This window comes from Oncorhynchus tshawytscha, linkage group LG20 (assembly GCF_018296145.1).
Source record: "Oncorhynchus tshawytscha isolate Ot180627B linkage group LG20, Otsh_v2.0, whole genome shotgun sequence".
In the NCBI taxonomy this organism is placed as follows: Eukaryota; Metazoa; Chordata; class Actinopteri; order Salmoniformes; family Salmonidae; genus Oncorhynchus; species Oncorhynchus tshawytscha.
The window spans coordinates 202,601-217,933 of record NC_056448.1 but is presented as its reverse complement, the minus strand read 5'-3'; the positions used below and the strand labels follow the sequence as shown (position 1 = coordinate 217,933).

The 15,333-nt window shown below is 42.6% G+C and overlaps 1 protein-coding gene across 1 annotated transcript; it reads left to right on the top strand.

The window, feature by feature from the left end:
* Positions 1-9,128: 9,128 nt before the first annotated feature.
* On the top strand, positions 9,129-15,103 carry pdxp (pyridoxal (pyridoxine, vitamin B6) phosphatase). The gene is made up of 2 exons (XM_024381200.2): positions 9,129-10,165; positions 12,908-15,103. The coding sequence occupies exons 1-2, from the start codon at positions 9,565-9,567 to the stop codon at positions 13,240-13,242; spliced, it is 936 nt and encodes a 311-aa protein (XP_024236968.1). The 5' UTR covers positions 9,129-9,564; the 3' UTR covers positions 13,243-15,103.
* Positions 15,104-15,333: the final 230 nt, after the last annotated feature.

Sequence of the window (15,333 nt, the reverse complement as noted above, 5' to 3'; positions counted from 1 at the left end):
ATAGGGAATCTTCATGGAGTTGTAAGGAGAGGTCTTTTGCATACCTGGGTAGTGTTTTGGACCGGTACATATAAGAAAGTTGGAGAAACAACGTTCGCACACACTTTATACTTGCATTTAGAACGTTTATTTGTCTGTTTAATGATTCGGCCCTACACCTTAGACAGGAATTGAGCTTTAGGACCGAAGCATTGCGTGCATAAGTACATTTTATAATCTGCAAGTTTAACTTTGTTTTGTAAACATAATGGAGTGAAAATTGTCGTGGGCGAACATTAATCTTCATCTTAAACAGTTAAATGTAGTCAAGTTGTTAGACTGTGAAATGGATGTCGGCACATCACTACCTCATTATTTTGATTTTATATCCTTCAGCACAGCTTTTGATTGAATGGAAGCTACCACATCAGTTGAAAGTGTTAATTGGGGAAGGGTCATTATACTGTGCTTATGTTTTAATAGTTCAATTGTTAATGGGGAATGTTGCAATGTTACACAGTATTGAATTGATTGAAAGTTGGGGTTTTGTTATCTGGGCCTTTTAAGAGTTATAGCATATGTTCAAATGAGTCAAATGTTCAAATGTACAGAATTGTCATTCATCTATTGATGGAGGCGAAAATAGATTAATCATGTTTTGTGCATTCATGTAATTAGAGATTTGTGGTTCTGAAGATGCAGTGTTTTAAATAAAATGTCCTTTTATTTTTAAGAAAAAACGGTTGCAATTGCTAACTTGCTTTAGAATAGTTGACTGACAGAAAGAACTTGAATTTTAAGAGTAGTTTTTTACTTAAAATGTTGATGTGCAGCTGGTTTCCACAAATTATTTGAGTTACGTAACAAAATATGTCAAGTTACACAGGACTGAAATGTGATAATTTTTAAAAAACTAATTTATGTTTAATTTACTCAATAAAAGTTGTATGCAAACTTGAACATTGATTTGGTAATTGTTGAATGCCCTCCAAAGAAGAGAGTAACTGCCACGCCCTGACCTTAGAGAGACGTTTTATGTCTCTTTTTGGTTTGGTCAGGGTGTGATTTGGGCATTCTATGTTTTGTTTTCTGTTTCTTTATTTTTCTGTTTCTATGTTTTGGCCGGGTATGGTTCTCAATCAGCGACAGCTGTCTATCGTTGTCTCCGATTGGGAATCATACTAAGGTAGCCCTTTTTCCCTCCTTCAGTGTGGGTAGTTGATGTGTGTTTGTGGCACTTAGCCCTCGTAAGCTTCATGGTGGTTTTGTATTGTTTCGTCTCATTCCAAAATAAAGGATAATGTACTCTCACCACTCTGCGCTTTGGTCTTCCTTCAATGACGGCTGTGACACCCACCCCACTTGCTTCAGTAGATGGCTAGCAGAAATTATTAACACCATTAACTTGGAAAATATTTTTTTAGGACCAACGCCTCCAGCAGATTTCTCAAGGTTTGGGGTCCGTTTCTGGACCATCTGGACAAAGATTGACTGTGAAAACTGACTAGGAACACTTACTGTTGTTGTACCTCATTCTTGCTCTATTCTTCTCCCATGTCTTGCCTAAGCAATACTTAATTTTATCTCTGGCAGCTGTGTTTTTCCCCCTTTGTTTTCTTGTGTGCTTTAGTTTTGTACTAAATTACAAAACAAAATCTTTAAAAAGAAAATATATAAAACATTTAAAAAGACTATCCTACCAATGGGACATTAAAAACGGTAATATCTTATGTTTCACTGAGACTTAACTGAACGACGACATGGATCATTTTTTATTTATGAGGGTGCCTGTGTTTATGGATTTGGGATTGTACCTGGTGGGTTCATTGATAATTTGTGTGAGATTGAGGGCATCAAGCTTAGATCGTGCATCGGCAGGACAGAGCAGCTATGTCTGGTAAGACGAGGGGCGGGTGTGTGTGTCTATTTGTCAATAACTGCTGGTGCACAATGTCTAGTATTAAGGAAGTCTTGAGGTATTGCTCGCCTGAGGTAGAATACCTCATGATAAGCGTTAGACCACACTATCTACCAAGAGATTCGTAGCTGTCTATTTACCACCACAAACTGATGCTGGCACTAAGACCGCACTCAACAAGCTGTATAAGGCCATAAGCAAACAAGAAAACGCTCATCCAGATGCGGCACTCCTAGCGGCCGGGGACTTTAATGCAGGCAAACTTAAATCTGTTTTAGGTCATTTTTACCAGCATGTAACATGTGCAACCAGAGGGAAAAAAACTAGACCACCTTTACTCCACACACAGAGACGCATACAAAGCTCTCCCTTACCCTCCATTTGGCAAATCTGACCATAATTCTATCCTCCTGATTCCTGCTTAAAAGCAAAAACTGAAGCAGAAAGTAGCAGTGACTCACTCAATACGGAAGTGGTCAGAAGACGGATGCTACGCTACAAGACTGTTTTTCTAGCACAGACTGGAATATGTTCCGGGATTCATCCAAAGGCATTGAGGAGTATAACGGCTTCATCAATAACTGCATCGAAGACGTAATCCCCACAGGGACCGTATGTACATTTCCCAACCAGAAGCCATGGATTACAGGCAACATCCGCACTGAGCTGAAGACTAGAGCTGCCGCTTTTAATGAGCGGGACACTAATCTGGACGCTTATAAGAAATCCCTTTATACTACACCGGCTCTGACACTCGTCGGATGTGGCAGGGTTTTTAAAATATTGGAGACTACAAAAGGAAACCCAGCTGCGAGCTGCCCGGTGACGCGAGCCTATCAGACGAGCTAAATGCCTTTTATGCTCGTTTTGAGGCAAGCAACATTGAAGCATGCATGAGAGCACCAGCTGTTCCGGACGACTGTTTGATCACGCTCTCCCTAGCCAATGTGAGAAAGACCTTTAAACAGGACAACATTCACAAGGCCACAGGCCAGACGGACTACCAAGACGTGTACTCAAAGCATGCGCAAACCAACTGGCAAGTGTCTGCACTGACATTTTCAACCTCTCCCTGACTGAGTCTGTAATACCTACATGTTTCAAACCACCATAGTCCCTGTGCCCAAGAAAATGAAGGTAACCTGCCTAAATGATCACCGACCTGTAGCACTCACGTCGGTAGCCATGAAGTGCTTTGAAAGGCTGGTCATGGCTCACATCAACACCATCATGCCGGAAACACTAGACCCACTCCAATTCACATACCGCCCCAACAGATCCACAGTTGACGCAATCTCAATCACACTCCACACTGCCCTTTCCCATCTGGACAAAAGTAACACCTATGTTAGAATGCTGTTCATTGATTACTGCTCAGAGTTCAACACCATGGAAGCCTTGTGGTTAGAGTGTTGTGCCAGTAACCGAAAGGTTGCTAGATCGAATCCCTGAGCTGACAAGGTAAAAATCTGTTGTTCTACCCCTGAACAAGGCAGTTAACCCACTGTTCCTAGGCCGTCATTAACATCGACGGGGATGAAGTGGAGCAGGTCGAGAGTTTCAAGTTCCTTGGTGTCCACATTGCCAACAAACTATCATGGTCCAAACACAGCAAGACAGTTATGAAGAGGGCACAACAACACCATTTCCCCCTCAGGAGACATGGCATGGGTCCCCAGATCCTCAAAAAGAGCTTCAGCTGCACCTTTGAGAGCATGGTTGCATCACTGCCTGGTATGGCAACTGCTCAGCATCTGACCGTAAGGCGCTACAGAGGGTAGTGCGTACGGCCCAGTACATCACTGGGTCCAAGCTTCCTGACATCCAGGATCTATATTCTAGGTGGTGTCAGTGGAAAGGACCAAATCATTGTCAAAGACTCCAGTCACCCGAGTCATAGACTGTTTTCTCTGTTACCGCACGGCAAGCGGTATGAGCGCCAAGTCTAGTCTTCTACCCCCAAGCCATAAGACTGCTCAACAATTAATCAAATGGCCACCCGGACTATTTACATTAACCCCCTCCCCTGTTTTTACACTGCTGCTACTCGCTGTTTATTATCGATGCATAGTCACTTTACAAATTACCTCGACTAACCTGTACACCGCACATTGACTCTTACCTGTACCCCCTATATTTAGCCTTGTTATTGTTATGTCATTTTCTTGTGCTACTTTTTGATTTTATATGTTTTTTTAAATAAAAAATACAAAAAGTTAATTTAGTAAATATTTTCTTAACTCTATTTCTTGAACTGCATCCTTGGTTAAGGGCTTGTAAGTAAGCATTTCACGATAATGTCTACACCTGTGGCATGTGACAAATACGATTTGATTTGTCCGGTTTTGCGCCCCCTCGGGTTCGTTTATATTTATTTTTATTTCACATTTATTTAACCAGATAGGCTAGTTGAGAACAAGTTCTCATTGACAACGGCGACCTGGCCAAGATAAAGCAAAGCAGTGTGACACAAACAACAACACAGAGTTACACATGGAATAAACAAACATACAGTAAATAACACAATAGGGGGAAAAAGTATATCTACATTGTGTGCAAATGAGGTAAGATAAGGGAGGTAAGGCAATAAATAGGCCATAGTGGCAAAATAATTACAATTTAGCAATTAAACACTGGAGTGATAGGTGTGCAGAAGATGAATGTGCAAGTGTAGTTACTGGAGTGCAAATAAGAAAAGAAAAATAAATAACATAACTCTAGTTGGATGGGCAATTTACAGATGGGCTATGTACAGGTGCAGTGATCTGTGAGCTTCTCTGACAGCTGGTGCTTAAAGCTAGTGAGGGAGATATGAGTCTCCAGCTTCAGTAATTTTTGCAATTCTTTCCAGTAATTGGCAGCAGAGAACTGGAAGGAAAGGCAGCCAAAGGAGGAATTGGCTTTAGGGGTGACCAGTGAAATATACCTCCTGGAGTGCGTGCTACAGGTGGGTGCACCTATGGTGACCAGTGAGCTGAGATAAGGCGGGGCTTTACCTAGCAAAGACTTATAGATGACCTGGAGCCAGTGGATTTGGCGACGAATATGAAGCGATGGTGGAGCAGATCTTCATGAGCTATACTCAGCCTTGTCTCAGGTTAGTAAGTTGGTGGTCTGTTGATATTACCCTCTAGTGGTGTGGGGGCTGTGCTTTGGCAAAGTGGGTGGGGTTATATCCTGCCTGGTTGGCCCTGTCCGGGGGTATCGTCGGACGGGGACACAGTGTCCCCGACCCACCCCTGTCTCTGCCTCTAGTATCTATGCTGCAATAGTCTATGTGCCGGGGGGATAGGATCAGTCTGTTATCTGGTGTAATTCTCCTATCTTATCTGGTGTCCTGTGTGAATTTAAGTATGCTCCCTCTAATTCTCTCTCTCTCCCGCTCCCTCCCCTCCCGGAGGACTTGAGCCCTAGGATCGTGCCTAAGGGCTACCTGGCCTGATGACTCCTGGCTGCCCCCATTCCACCTGGTCGTTCTGCTGCTCCAGTTTCAACTGTTCTGCCTGCGGCTATGGAACCCTGACCTGTTTCACCGTGCTACCTTGTCCCGGACCTGCTGTTTTCGACTCTCCTACTCTCTCTCTCTACCGCACCGGCTGTCTCGACCTCTGAATGCTCGGCTATGAAAAGCCAACTGACATTTACTCCTGAGGTACTGACCTGTTGCACCCTCTACAACCACTGTGATTATTATTTGACCCTGTTGGTCATCTATGAACGTTTGAACATCTTGAAGAACAATCTGGCCTTAATGGCAATGCACTCTTAGAATCTCCACCCGGCCCAGTCAGAAGAGGACTGGTTCCTCTCTAGGTTTCTTCCTAGGTTCCTGCCTTTTTTAAGGAGTTTTTAGGGTGCCACCTTTCTTCTATGTCTGCATTGCTTGCTGTTTGGGGTTTTAGGCTGGGTTTCTGTATTGCACTTCGTGACATCTGCTCATGTAAAAAAGGCTTTTTATATACATTTGATTGATTAATTGGTTAGCAGACTAGGCCTACTTATTATTGGCAGGGTTGGATGATGACCACTTAGTACCCGCAGGGCAAGTCAGAAGTTACCTTGGCTTTAAAGTAAAGTAGCTTTGCACGAACCTTGGCTTGTATGAGATTTGATACAGGCAGATCATTTTTTATATTTTTTTTGTTGGAATATGGTTCAGTATGCAGCTTTTTAACCTTTATATAACTAGGCAAGTCAGTTAAGAACAACATCTTATTTACAATGACGGCCTTCCGGGGAACATAACTGCCATGTTCAGGGGTAGAACAACAGATTTATTTTACCTTGTAGGCTCGGGGATTTGATTCAGCAACCTTTCGGTTACTGGCCCAACGCTCTAACCACTAGTCTACCTTCCACCCCAAACTTGAGGGTTTAGAGGCCATGACTATTTTCATGAATGTGTCAAGAGATACATACAGGATTAAACAACTTGACTATCTCCATTGATCCTAGGTCCTGGCAGTTCTGTGCAGACTCAGGATAACTGAGCTTTGGAGAAATACGCAGGTTCAAAGAGGAGTCTGTAATTTGCTTTCTAATGATCAAGATTTTTCATGAATTAATCACTGCTGAAGTGAAAGCCATCCTCTTTTGTTGAATGCTGCTTTTTAGTTATATTGCAACAATATCAATTTTGGGGGGGGATTGTACTTGTTCTCCTCAATTAGGTTGAAAAAAATAGGATGATCTAGCAGCAGTTAGTGCTCTTCGATATTGCATGGTACTGTCTTTCCAAGCTAGTTGGAAGAAATTCAGTTTGGTGGAGCACCATTTCCATTACAATTTTCTAGAAGCTTGCTTCAGGGCTCGGGTATTTCTGTATATAAGGGAGCAAATTTCTTGTAACAAATGTTTTCGACTGCATCTAGGGTATTACGCAAGGTTAAATTTAGATGCTGTTCCTGGGTGAGTCCCAGAAAGAGGGCAAATTATCTACAAATTCTATCTTTTGGGAGGGGCAGAAAACCGTTTTCAACCAGGAATTGAGTTGTGAGACTGCCGTAGAGCTCATCACTCCCCCTAACTGGGAGGGACCCAGAGACAATTACTCGATGCCGACACATCTTTCTAGCTAATTTACACACTGAAGCTATGTTGCTCTTGGTGACCTCTGTTGCTCTTGGTGACCTTCATCCTAACATCTTTGGTGCCGAAGTGGATAACAGTATCCCTATACTCTCTACACTCGCCAGTTTTAGCCTTAGCCAGCACCATCTTCAGATTAGCCTTTACTTTGGTAGCCTTGTCCCCTTTTAAACCGTGTATGATCGCTGGATGATTATTTTCAAGTCTAACATGCGGGTAATGGAGTCGCCAATGACTAGGGTTTTCAATTTGTCAAAGCTAATGGTGGGAGGCTTTGGTGGCTCAAACCCCGTAATGGGTGGAGTAGAGACCTGAAAAGGCTTGGCCTCTGACTCCGACTCGTTGCTTAATGGGGAGAACCGATTTAAAGTTTCTGTCGGCTGAATGAGCGACACCGGTTGAGCATGCCGACAGTATTTCTTTCCAGAAGCCTTGAGAAAATTGTCTGGCTGCGGGGACTGTGCGGAGGGATTTATACTACTACCTGTACTTACTGGTAGCACAGACGCTGTTTCATCCTTTCCAACACTTAAATTGCCCTTGCCTAACGATTGCATCTGAAGCTGTGCTTGCAACACGGCTATTCTCACCATAAAGCGATAGTTCTCCTGTACATTATGAGTATATCGACTGCAATTGGATGGCATACCTGATCTTATACCCGTAGCTATGTTGTAGAGTAATTATATAGCATGCCTACCTGCAACAGGACATTAGACACAATCTGGGGCTGTGCGGTAAGCAGTGGGGGTCAAGCCCAACACTTACAAACCCTCCAGTGAATTAGCCCTCATAGTGTTGGCTGGGACATATTCCTGCACACCCCGTGACAGGTCAGGAAAGCCTGATCCCTACTAACCCTAGTATAGGCAGGCCTACTATACTTAACAGCACAGATAGTCTCTTGTTATTGTAGTGTTGGCCGTTAGACCACATAAATGCCAGTGTTGATCTGGGCCTGGACTGAGAGTCCAGGGTCTTGGTCCATTGGCACTAATCTCAGAAACACAAATAAACCAGTAGCCCTTAGAAACATATTGTGTAGATCTGGAAATATTGGAAAGATGTAAGCAATATGCTTGTAGCTCCATCTTGGTCTCTGATAGACCAGGTGGGATTAAGGAAATGTCTGGTTGTGGTGTGTTGTTTTTGTTTTTTAAATTGGTATTGGTACACACTGTTTTTTTTTGCTAGTGTAACAGGGTTGGTTATGTTTCCACTTGCCTCCAAAGAAAGGTGTATTTAGTGTTCAAGCATTCTTATTGGTTGGTTCAACTCTGATGACAATAAGACGTGTTGTGATTGGCCCCGCTTGCAGATAGGGGGAGATCGCGAACGTCAGGTCTTCCCAGTATGAAAATGTGATGCAAGGGATTTTGTCATCGACAGCCATCAATACAGTTAAACCCTGCACCACTATTTCCTTGTTTTCAATAAGTTGCAAATTGTACATTGCTCTTGGAAAATTCAATATTTAATACAATGTCTTTAAAAAAAAGCCCTGCACAACTAACGTGCTGTTTCCTATTTAACAACAGCAATAGAAATAAATGATGCTCAACTGGGACCACTGGCTGATGTGATTTATTTGGACAAAACACAACGCAAGGAGAGTACGATTTACATGTTACACTAGCTACCTAGCTAGGTCTCAAAACAAATTTGCTGTAGCTCTGATCTTGACTTGCAAGACACTGCTTATCTCTGCATTATAGGTACAGGCATGTACCTAGGAATATGTGCAGATCAATGTAATATAAAACCACTTCTAACCCTCTTTCCCCTAAACATGCATCACCCATCTAACTATTTGTAGCTAGCTAATAAACTAAACTATCGCCAGCTGATCGTTTTGTGAATAGAACTCCTGTGCATGGCATTCAGATTTGTTTTTTTATTAAACAAATATATTTTGTTTTGTTGTTGTTGCAAACTAACTAGCTATATATCTAGCCATCTATCTGTACCCATTGCTGATGATCCTTTGATCTCATCCATGATGCCTTGACGTCTGTGTTGCAAGCTACATGCAAAACACTTAAACAAATCTTTAGGACCAATGAGAGTAGAGCTACTGAGTTCTGACATCACATACACATGTCCATATATGGCATTGCGTTGGCAGCTATATTGGATTTTCTATGCGGTGACGTCCCTGGAACCGGGACACATTATACCTCTACCAATGTGGTTTAGCCGCTCATTAACTGTAACGGGCAAGTTTCACTGTTTTGACTGTCTCCGCAAGTTGTCAGGAGAGTTACATGTAACTCAATGTTGTAAACGGTAATCGCCGGTCAATAGGCCAAATGGTTAAAGAGGAAGCGCCGTGTTATTGCAAAATATGCTTGGTGGGTGGGTCTTAAATGCCAGCGCCAATGAAACGAATAGAATGAGCTGTATAAAAGACGGGGACGTTTCAGTTTCATGTAATATAATAGCCATTTATCACCGTTGTGCAAAAGTGTGGTGGAACTAGAATTACAGGGAACTGTCGTAGTTCGTTCTATTTGAGTGGCGTAATCATATATTTCTGTAGACAACTACGCGCGAGGTTGTTCCTCAACGCATCGTTCAGAATGGCTGGGCTGGTGAGTAGCAGAGGGTGTCACAAAATCAGGGGTTCCCAAATAAGAGAGCTCCTCGACTCCAAGCTCAACGTCCTTTTTGATTGCGACGGAGTCATCTGGAATGGCGAAACGGTAGTGGCAGGCGCGCCAGAAGTGGTGACGCTACTGAAACAGCAAGGCAAAAAGGTATTTTTCATCACCAACAACTGTACTAGGCCCAGAGCGAGCTACGTGACGAAGTTTATCCGGTTGGGCTTCACTGATGTCGCAGAGGAGGAGATCTTCAGCTCGGCATACTGCTCTGCGGCTTATCTGCGAGACGTGGCGAAGTTGCAGGGTAAGGTGTATGTCATAGGGTGCCAGGGCGTTGTGATGGAGCTACGGGAGGCTGGGGTTCCCATAGTGGAGGAGGACACTAACGCACCCACTGGGACCATTTACGACTACCCGTTGGACCCAGAAGTAAAGGCAGTGCTTGTGGGATATGACGAGAAATTTGATTTCATAAAACTGGCCAAAGCCTGCTGCTACTTACAGAATACTGAGTGCCTGTTTCTGGCCACTGACCCTGACCCTTGGCACCCACTGCGAGGAGGCAGAATAACACCAGGTAGGTGTGTCACTAGTGAGGGTCCTGCTGGCTTTTGTTCCTCCCCAGCACTAGTACAGCTGATTTTTAAAGCGATTATCCAGTACTGTTTTGTACTTATTAGACAGTAGTTCTGGAAGTAGCACTCACGAGCCAAAGTGGTCCCCGAAAATGGTGTACTGTGTGCGAGGGGGCTGAAGCTCATTGGCTAGAACTCGAATTGTTAAGGGGCTGGCCCAAATGGGGGGGGAGGGGGCTGTGCTCTGCACAGCTTCCAGAAAACAGTCACTTTCAAACTAGGGATTTTGTGGCTAATTGAGGTAAAACCGTAATAATGCTCATAGACTATGCATGTAGGAACTAGCGATGGGAAACATACTTTCTGAAGGCTGTGCCGCTTTCACCAAATGGTGCCAAAAACGGTTAATTACTCAGAGCTTCATTATCCCTTACCAATGTCCATTAGTGACTGCTGGTCAGCAATAAATAGCTGCATTTGATTATCGGATGTTTTTTCTCTCTCGTTTTCATCAAAACTCTGTGGCACAGCGGTAAATTGTTGGCTTTAGTAGCTTATCAGTTGGAATTCCATTTTGCCTTCTAGTTTACTTTTTTTTATCGTGAATTTCAAATTTTATTGGTCACATATTTAGCAGATGTTATTGATGGTGTAGGGAAATGCTTGTGTTCCTATCTATGGCATTATTTAGGATGCTTAAGACAGAAGTTTATACTATATTAAATAAAACATTATTTGAATAACAGTGCAGAAAGTCTGGTTCCACATATAATTTTATCAAAATAGTATGTCTTTAATGGGATTTGACCTCATACCCTCACATCCCTTAATGTCCCATAGTTCCCTACTCTACCAGCTAAGCTACCTATATTTGTAAGTATGGTGTCCAGTAGAAGTCAGTGTTTGAAAGCAGCTTGGAGTCAAAGAAAGCACCAGAACCACTGTGAAATCAATGGGCTCTCACATTTTGCAACAACCTGTTTGAAAAAACAAATGATCAAACGAAGCTTTGGACATCATTGATGACGTACTTCTGATAAAGTGATGCACGCAATGGCACACTGCTTCGAAGTTAGCTGCTAAGCGATTTCTATGCATGCCTCTGAGCTCCGGTATCAAACGTAATATCTCTAGTATGAACTACGCATTGACACAAAGCGTTAGATTTGATAGATGTAGATATGTATAGGGATAAGTTGACTAGGCATCAGGATATGATAAACAGAGTAGCAGCAGCGTATATGATTGTGTGTGTAGAGTCAGTATAAATGTATATTATGTGTGAGCAAATTATGGTGTGTGTGTTGGAGTGTCAGTGTGCATAGATACGGTGCAACTCAGGGTCAACTCAGTCCATGTAGCCATTTTGTTAGCTTTTTAGCAGTTTTATGGCTTGGGGATAGAAGCTGTTCATTAGCCTGTTGGTGTCAGACTTGATGCACTGGTACCACTTGCCGGGTGGAAGCAGAGAGAACAGTTTATTGCTTGGGTGGCTGGATACCGATTTTTCCAGGCCTTCCTTTCACACCGCCTGATATGGAGGTCCTGGATGGCAGGGAGCTTGGACCCAGTGATATACTGGGCTGTCCGCACCACCCTCTGTAGCACCATGCGTTCCAGGGCAGTGCTATTGCCATACCAAGCAGTGATGCAGCCAGTCAAGATGCTCTCAATGGTACAGCTGTATAACCTTTTGAGGATTTGATGGCCCATGCCAAACCTTTTCAACATCCTGAGGGAGAAGAGGCGCTTCTATAAAGACTGTGTGTGGATCATTTTAAGTCCTTAATGGTTTGGACACCTACTAATCATGATTAGTTGAATCAGTGTGTAAGTGCTGGGCTGGAACGAAAGCTTGCACATCCTGTAGTTGCCCAGGGGACCTGTGCAAGGTGAACATGATCTACTTTAATTTCACCTCAATGTAACAGGGTAAATAGGGATACCACGTAGAAAGGGTTTACTACATTTTAGACCTGTGGGGCCTGGACATACAGAATCCACATTCATTGTTACCTGTCATGCAAACTTTTCACAGCGCACTAGGTTGGTTGAGCACACTTGTTGGTTAAACAATTACAGTTTTTATCAGAGATGTTGTCAGTATTTGGTAGACATGAGCAGTTGTGTAGAATGGCTTTGAATGCTGTGCAACTCAACCTGTTTTTGCTCCCAGCAACACACACGTGCTGCTCTGTTCATGAAATGAAGGATACTGCTCATAATGTTGTTTATAAATTGAACCCTGACAAAGGTTGTTTCGGGCATTTCCTCACTGTCTGGCTAAGTGGTCACCTGTACTGGTCCTGGAGAGCTACTGGTGTCTAGTTGGATATTAGGTTTTGAGTGCAGGCATTTTCTTCCAGCACAAACATCTTATCAAGGTACAGTCAACTCCTAATGAGAGCACATCAAATAAGTGTAAGCTTATAAGTGCAGTTCACCAATTGGTTTTATTTTACTTGACAATACAAATATCAAGCAGCTCCAGTTGACAACAGGCATTACAAATACATTTTTTGTTTAGGATTATTTTATTTCAGCTCCAAGTCATTGCATTGCAGAATTGTATGGCTGAATCAGGAATATTTGTGCTAGGCTGGAACAAAAGCTTGGAAACCTTAAGAATGAAGGTTTCTGACCACTGCTGTACGTCAGTATGCCGTTTACAAGTTAAACATTGAAAAGGTAGTAACTGGTAATCTTCCCTGACTCTCTGGTGCCCGCTTCCTCCTCTCCCTCAGGTTCAGGAAGCCTCACGGCCGCTGTGGAGACAGCCAGCAGCAGGAAAGCCACGGTGATCGGGAAGCCCAGCTGCTTCATGTTCGAGTGCATCGCCAGCCAGTTCAACCTGGACCCCGGCCAGTCCCTCATGGTGGGTGACCGCCTGGAGACTGACATCCTGTTTGGGGCTAACTGTGGCCTGGACACCATGCTCACCCTGACCGGAGTGTCCACTCTAGAGGAGGCGCACGGCTACAAGGACAGTGACGACCCCGAGCGGAAGGACTTCGTGCCAGATTACGTGGTGGAGACCATTGCCGATTTCATTGAAGCGTATGAAGAGGAGGAAGGCTGAGGAGGACTATAGAAAGAGGAGACCCCTGAAGCTGTGCCTGAGAGACCTGGGTCATGTTCATTAGAGTACGCAACGGAAAGCGTTTTAAACCGCTTTGCAACGGAAAGTGAAAATCCCCTCCCTGTTTCAATCCATTTGGTGCCTAATGAACACGACCCTGGATATATCAGAAAAGTGATTAGTTTGGTGGTGTTATAAGCAGTCATTTGTAAAGCCTGTGATGTGTTAATAGTGCTTGCGACAGGCATGCTGTGCTTTTTATGCCGATAATCTTTGTCATGAGGCATGTAAAGATGTGGCATAACATTTTGGAAATGTTTTTGCAATTTACATGCTTATGGCAAGTGATAATGACATTGACCAGGATGCAATCAGAGATGCGTTGTAGACGAGCCCATTTCACTACAATGAAGATCGCGTTCACGGTAAAACGCTGAAGATGTCGACTCATGAGGAAATTATCTTTTAAATGTCAAGCACTGTGCACTTGTATACAACATGTCTTTGATTGAGTCCAGGCTATTGTGTAGTATTTTGGAAAGCTTTATGAATGGTGGCATAAGACCACCTGGAACATTATATACTGACACCAATAATGCAGTGTGAGACTCCACCTGGTTGTAGTTCCTAGTGTTCATTATTTGGGACATTTATTGGTGTAGTAGGAATGTCTTTGGTTGTACTGTAGTATATCATAGACGTCACCATATGAGCCCAATATACAAGCTGTTCTATTTTCCTTGAGACCATCCAGTGTTGAACTGGATAGGGATCCATCAAAGCGAATCATAACACCCAACGTAAATGGACTGAAGTCATCTAAACCCACAGAACCAACTGTGCTGTTCCACAGTCAAAACATAAGATAACGTAAGATAACGTAAGCTGAAAGCTTCCCTTGCAGCACCTTCATCTTTAGTATACCAAACCAAATACTGTGTTAGGTTTGAATCCAACAACTGGTATACCAAACCAAATGTTGTTTTTGGAGCCAACTGTCCAACATTTAGCTCTGGATATATGGAAATAGGGCTGGAGAATTGGTTTGATGGAAATATGGATAAAATACTTGGTTTGATATTGGTTAGTTTTCCCACCAAGTCAAACCTTTGTTCATTTGTGCCAGCAGCCTTGCTGTAGTTTTGGATCCTTTGGTCAATGAATCCTTGACTGACAAATATGACATGGAAATTGTTCTCACTTTTCACCTTTCTAAAGAACAGAGCATACGAGTGGTCCTGAATTGATCATTACCAACAATGAAATGTGTAGGACTGTATGTAGATCTAATTACCTTTTGATAAGCCTTCTACTGATCTATTCTACAAGTAATAATATTTGGATAGAACTTCAAGTGATACCAATGTTCAATGAACTGAAATGTGAATTTGCTGTGGAAAATATTCTACAGTAGTTTGGTATTTGAAAGTCAAAAAGGAACTAGTATGTTCCTTAACCATACCACTGTAGAATGTTAAGTTGCTGAAATGTTAACTATTAGGTGTATTTGGGAACTGGATTTTAAATGTTTTTTTTATTGACAGGTGGTTATTAACCTGAAGAAGGGTGTGTGGATTTCAGTCAGGGTAATAACAAGAATGGCAGACAAACATTATTTTAATTGAGGGTATCACCATTTTTTTATCAGTCTTTTTACTTAGCTGGAGGTTGTGCTAGAATTTTATTGTAAGACTTAAGACACATTTTCATACTGTAGATGAAGTACCTATTTCAATGGAATGCCAACCTGTTTTGTATGAACTTCATAGACATTCTGCATATTGTGAATTAGGTTTGTACATTACTTAATGTAGTGTACAATTGCATTTAGTTTTTTAATTAAAACTCTTGCTTTGTATAATTTCTGTCACACTTGTTCTCTACCAGGTCATCTCCAAATTTGTTATGATAGAGAAAGCCCTTGAGGACAAAATGTTCCTCAATGAATCAAGTCAGTAAATTAAGTTTAGGCTGAAGTTGAAGCCGGTCAAGGTTAGACTGAAATGACACACCTGGAAATTACTAATACACTCCTCCGTATGTATTTGGCCAGTGCAGCTGTTACATTTAGCTCTATACTCCAGCATTTTA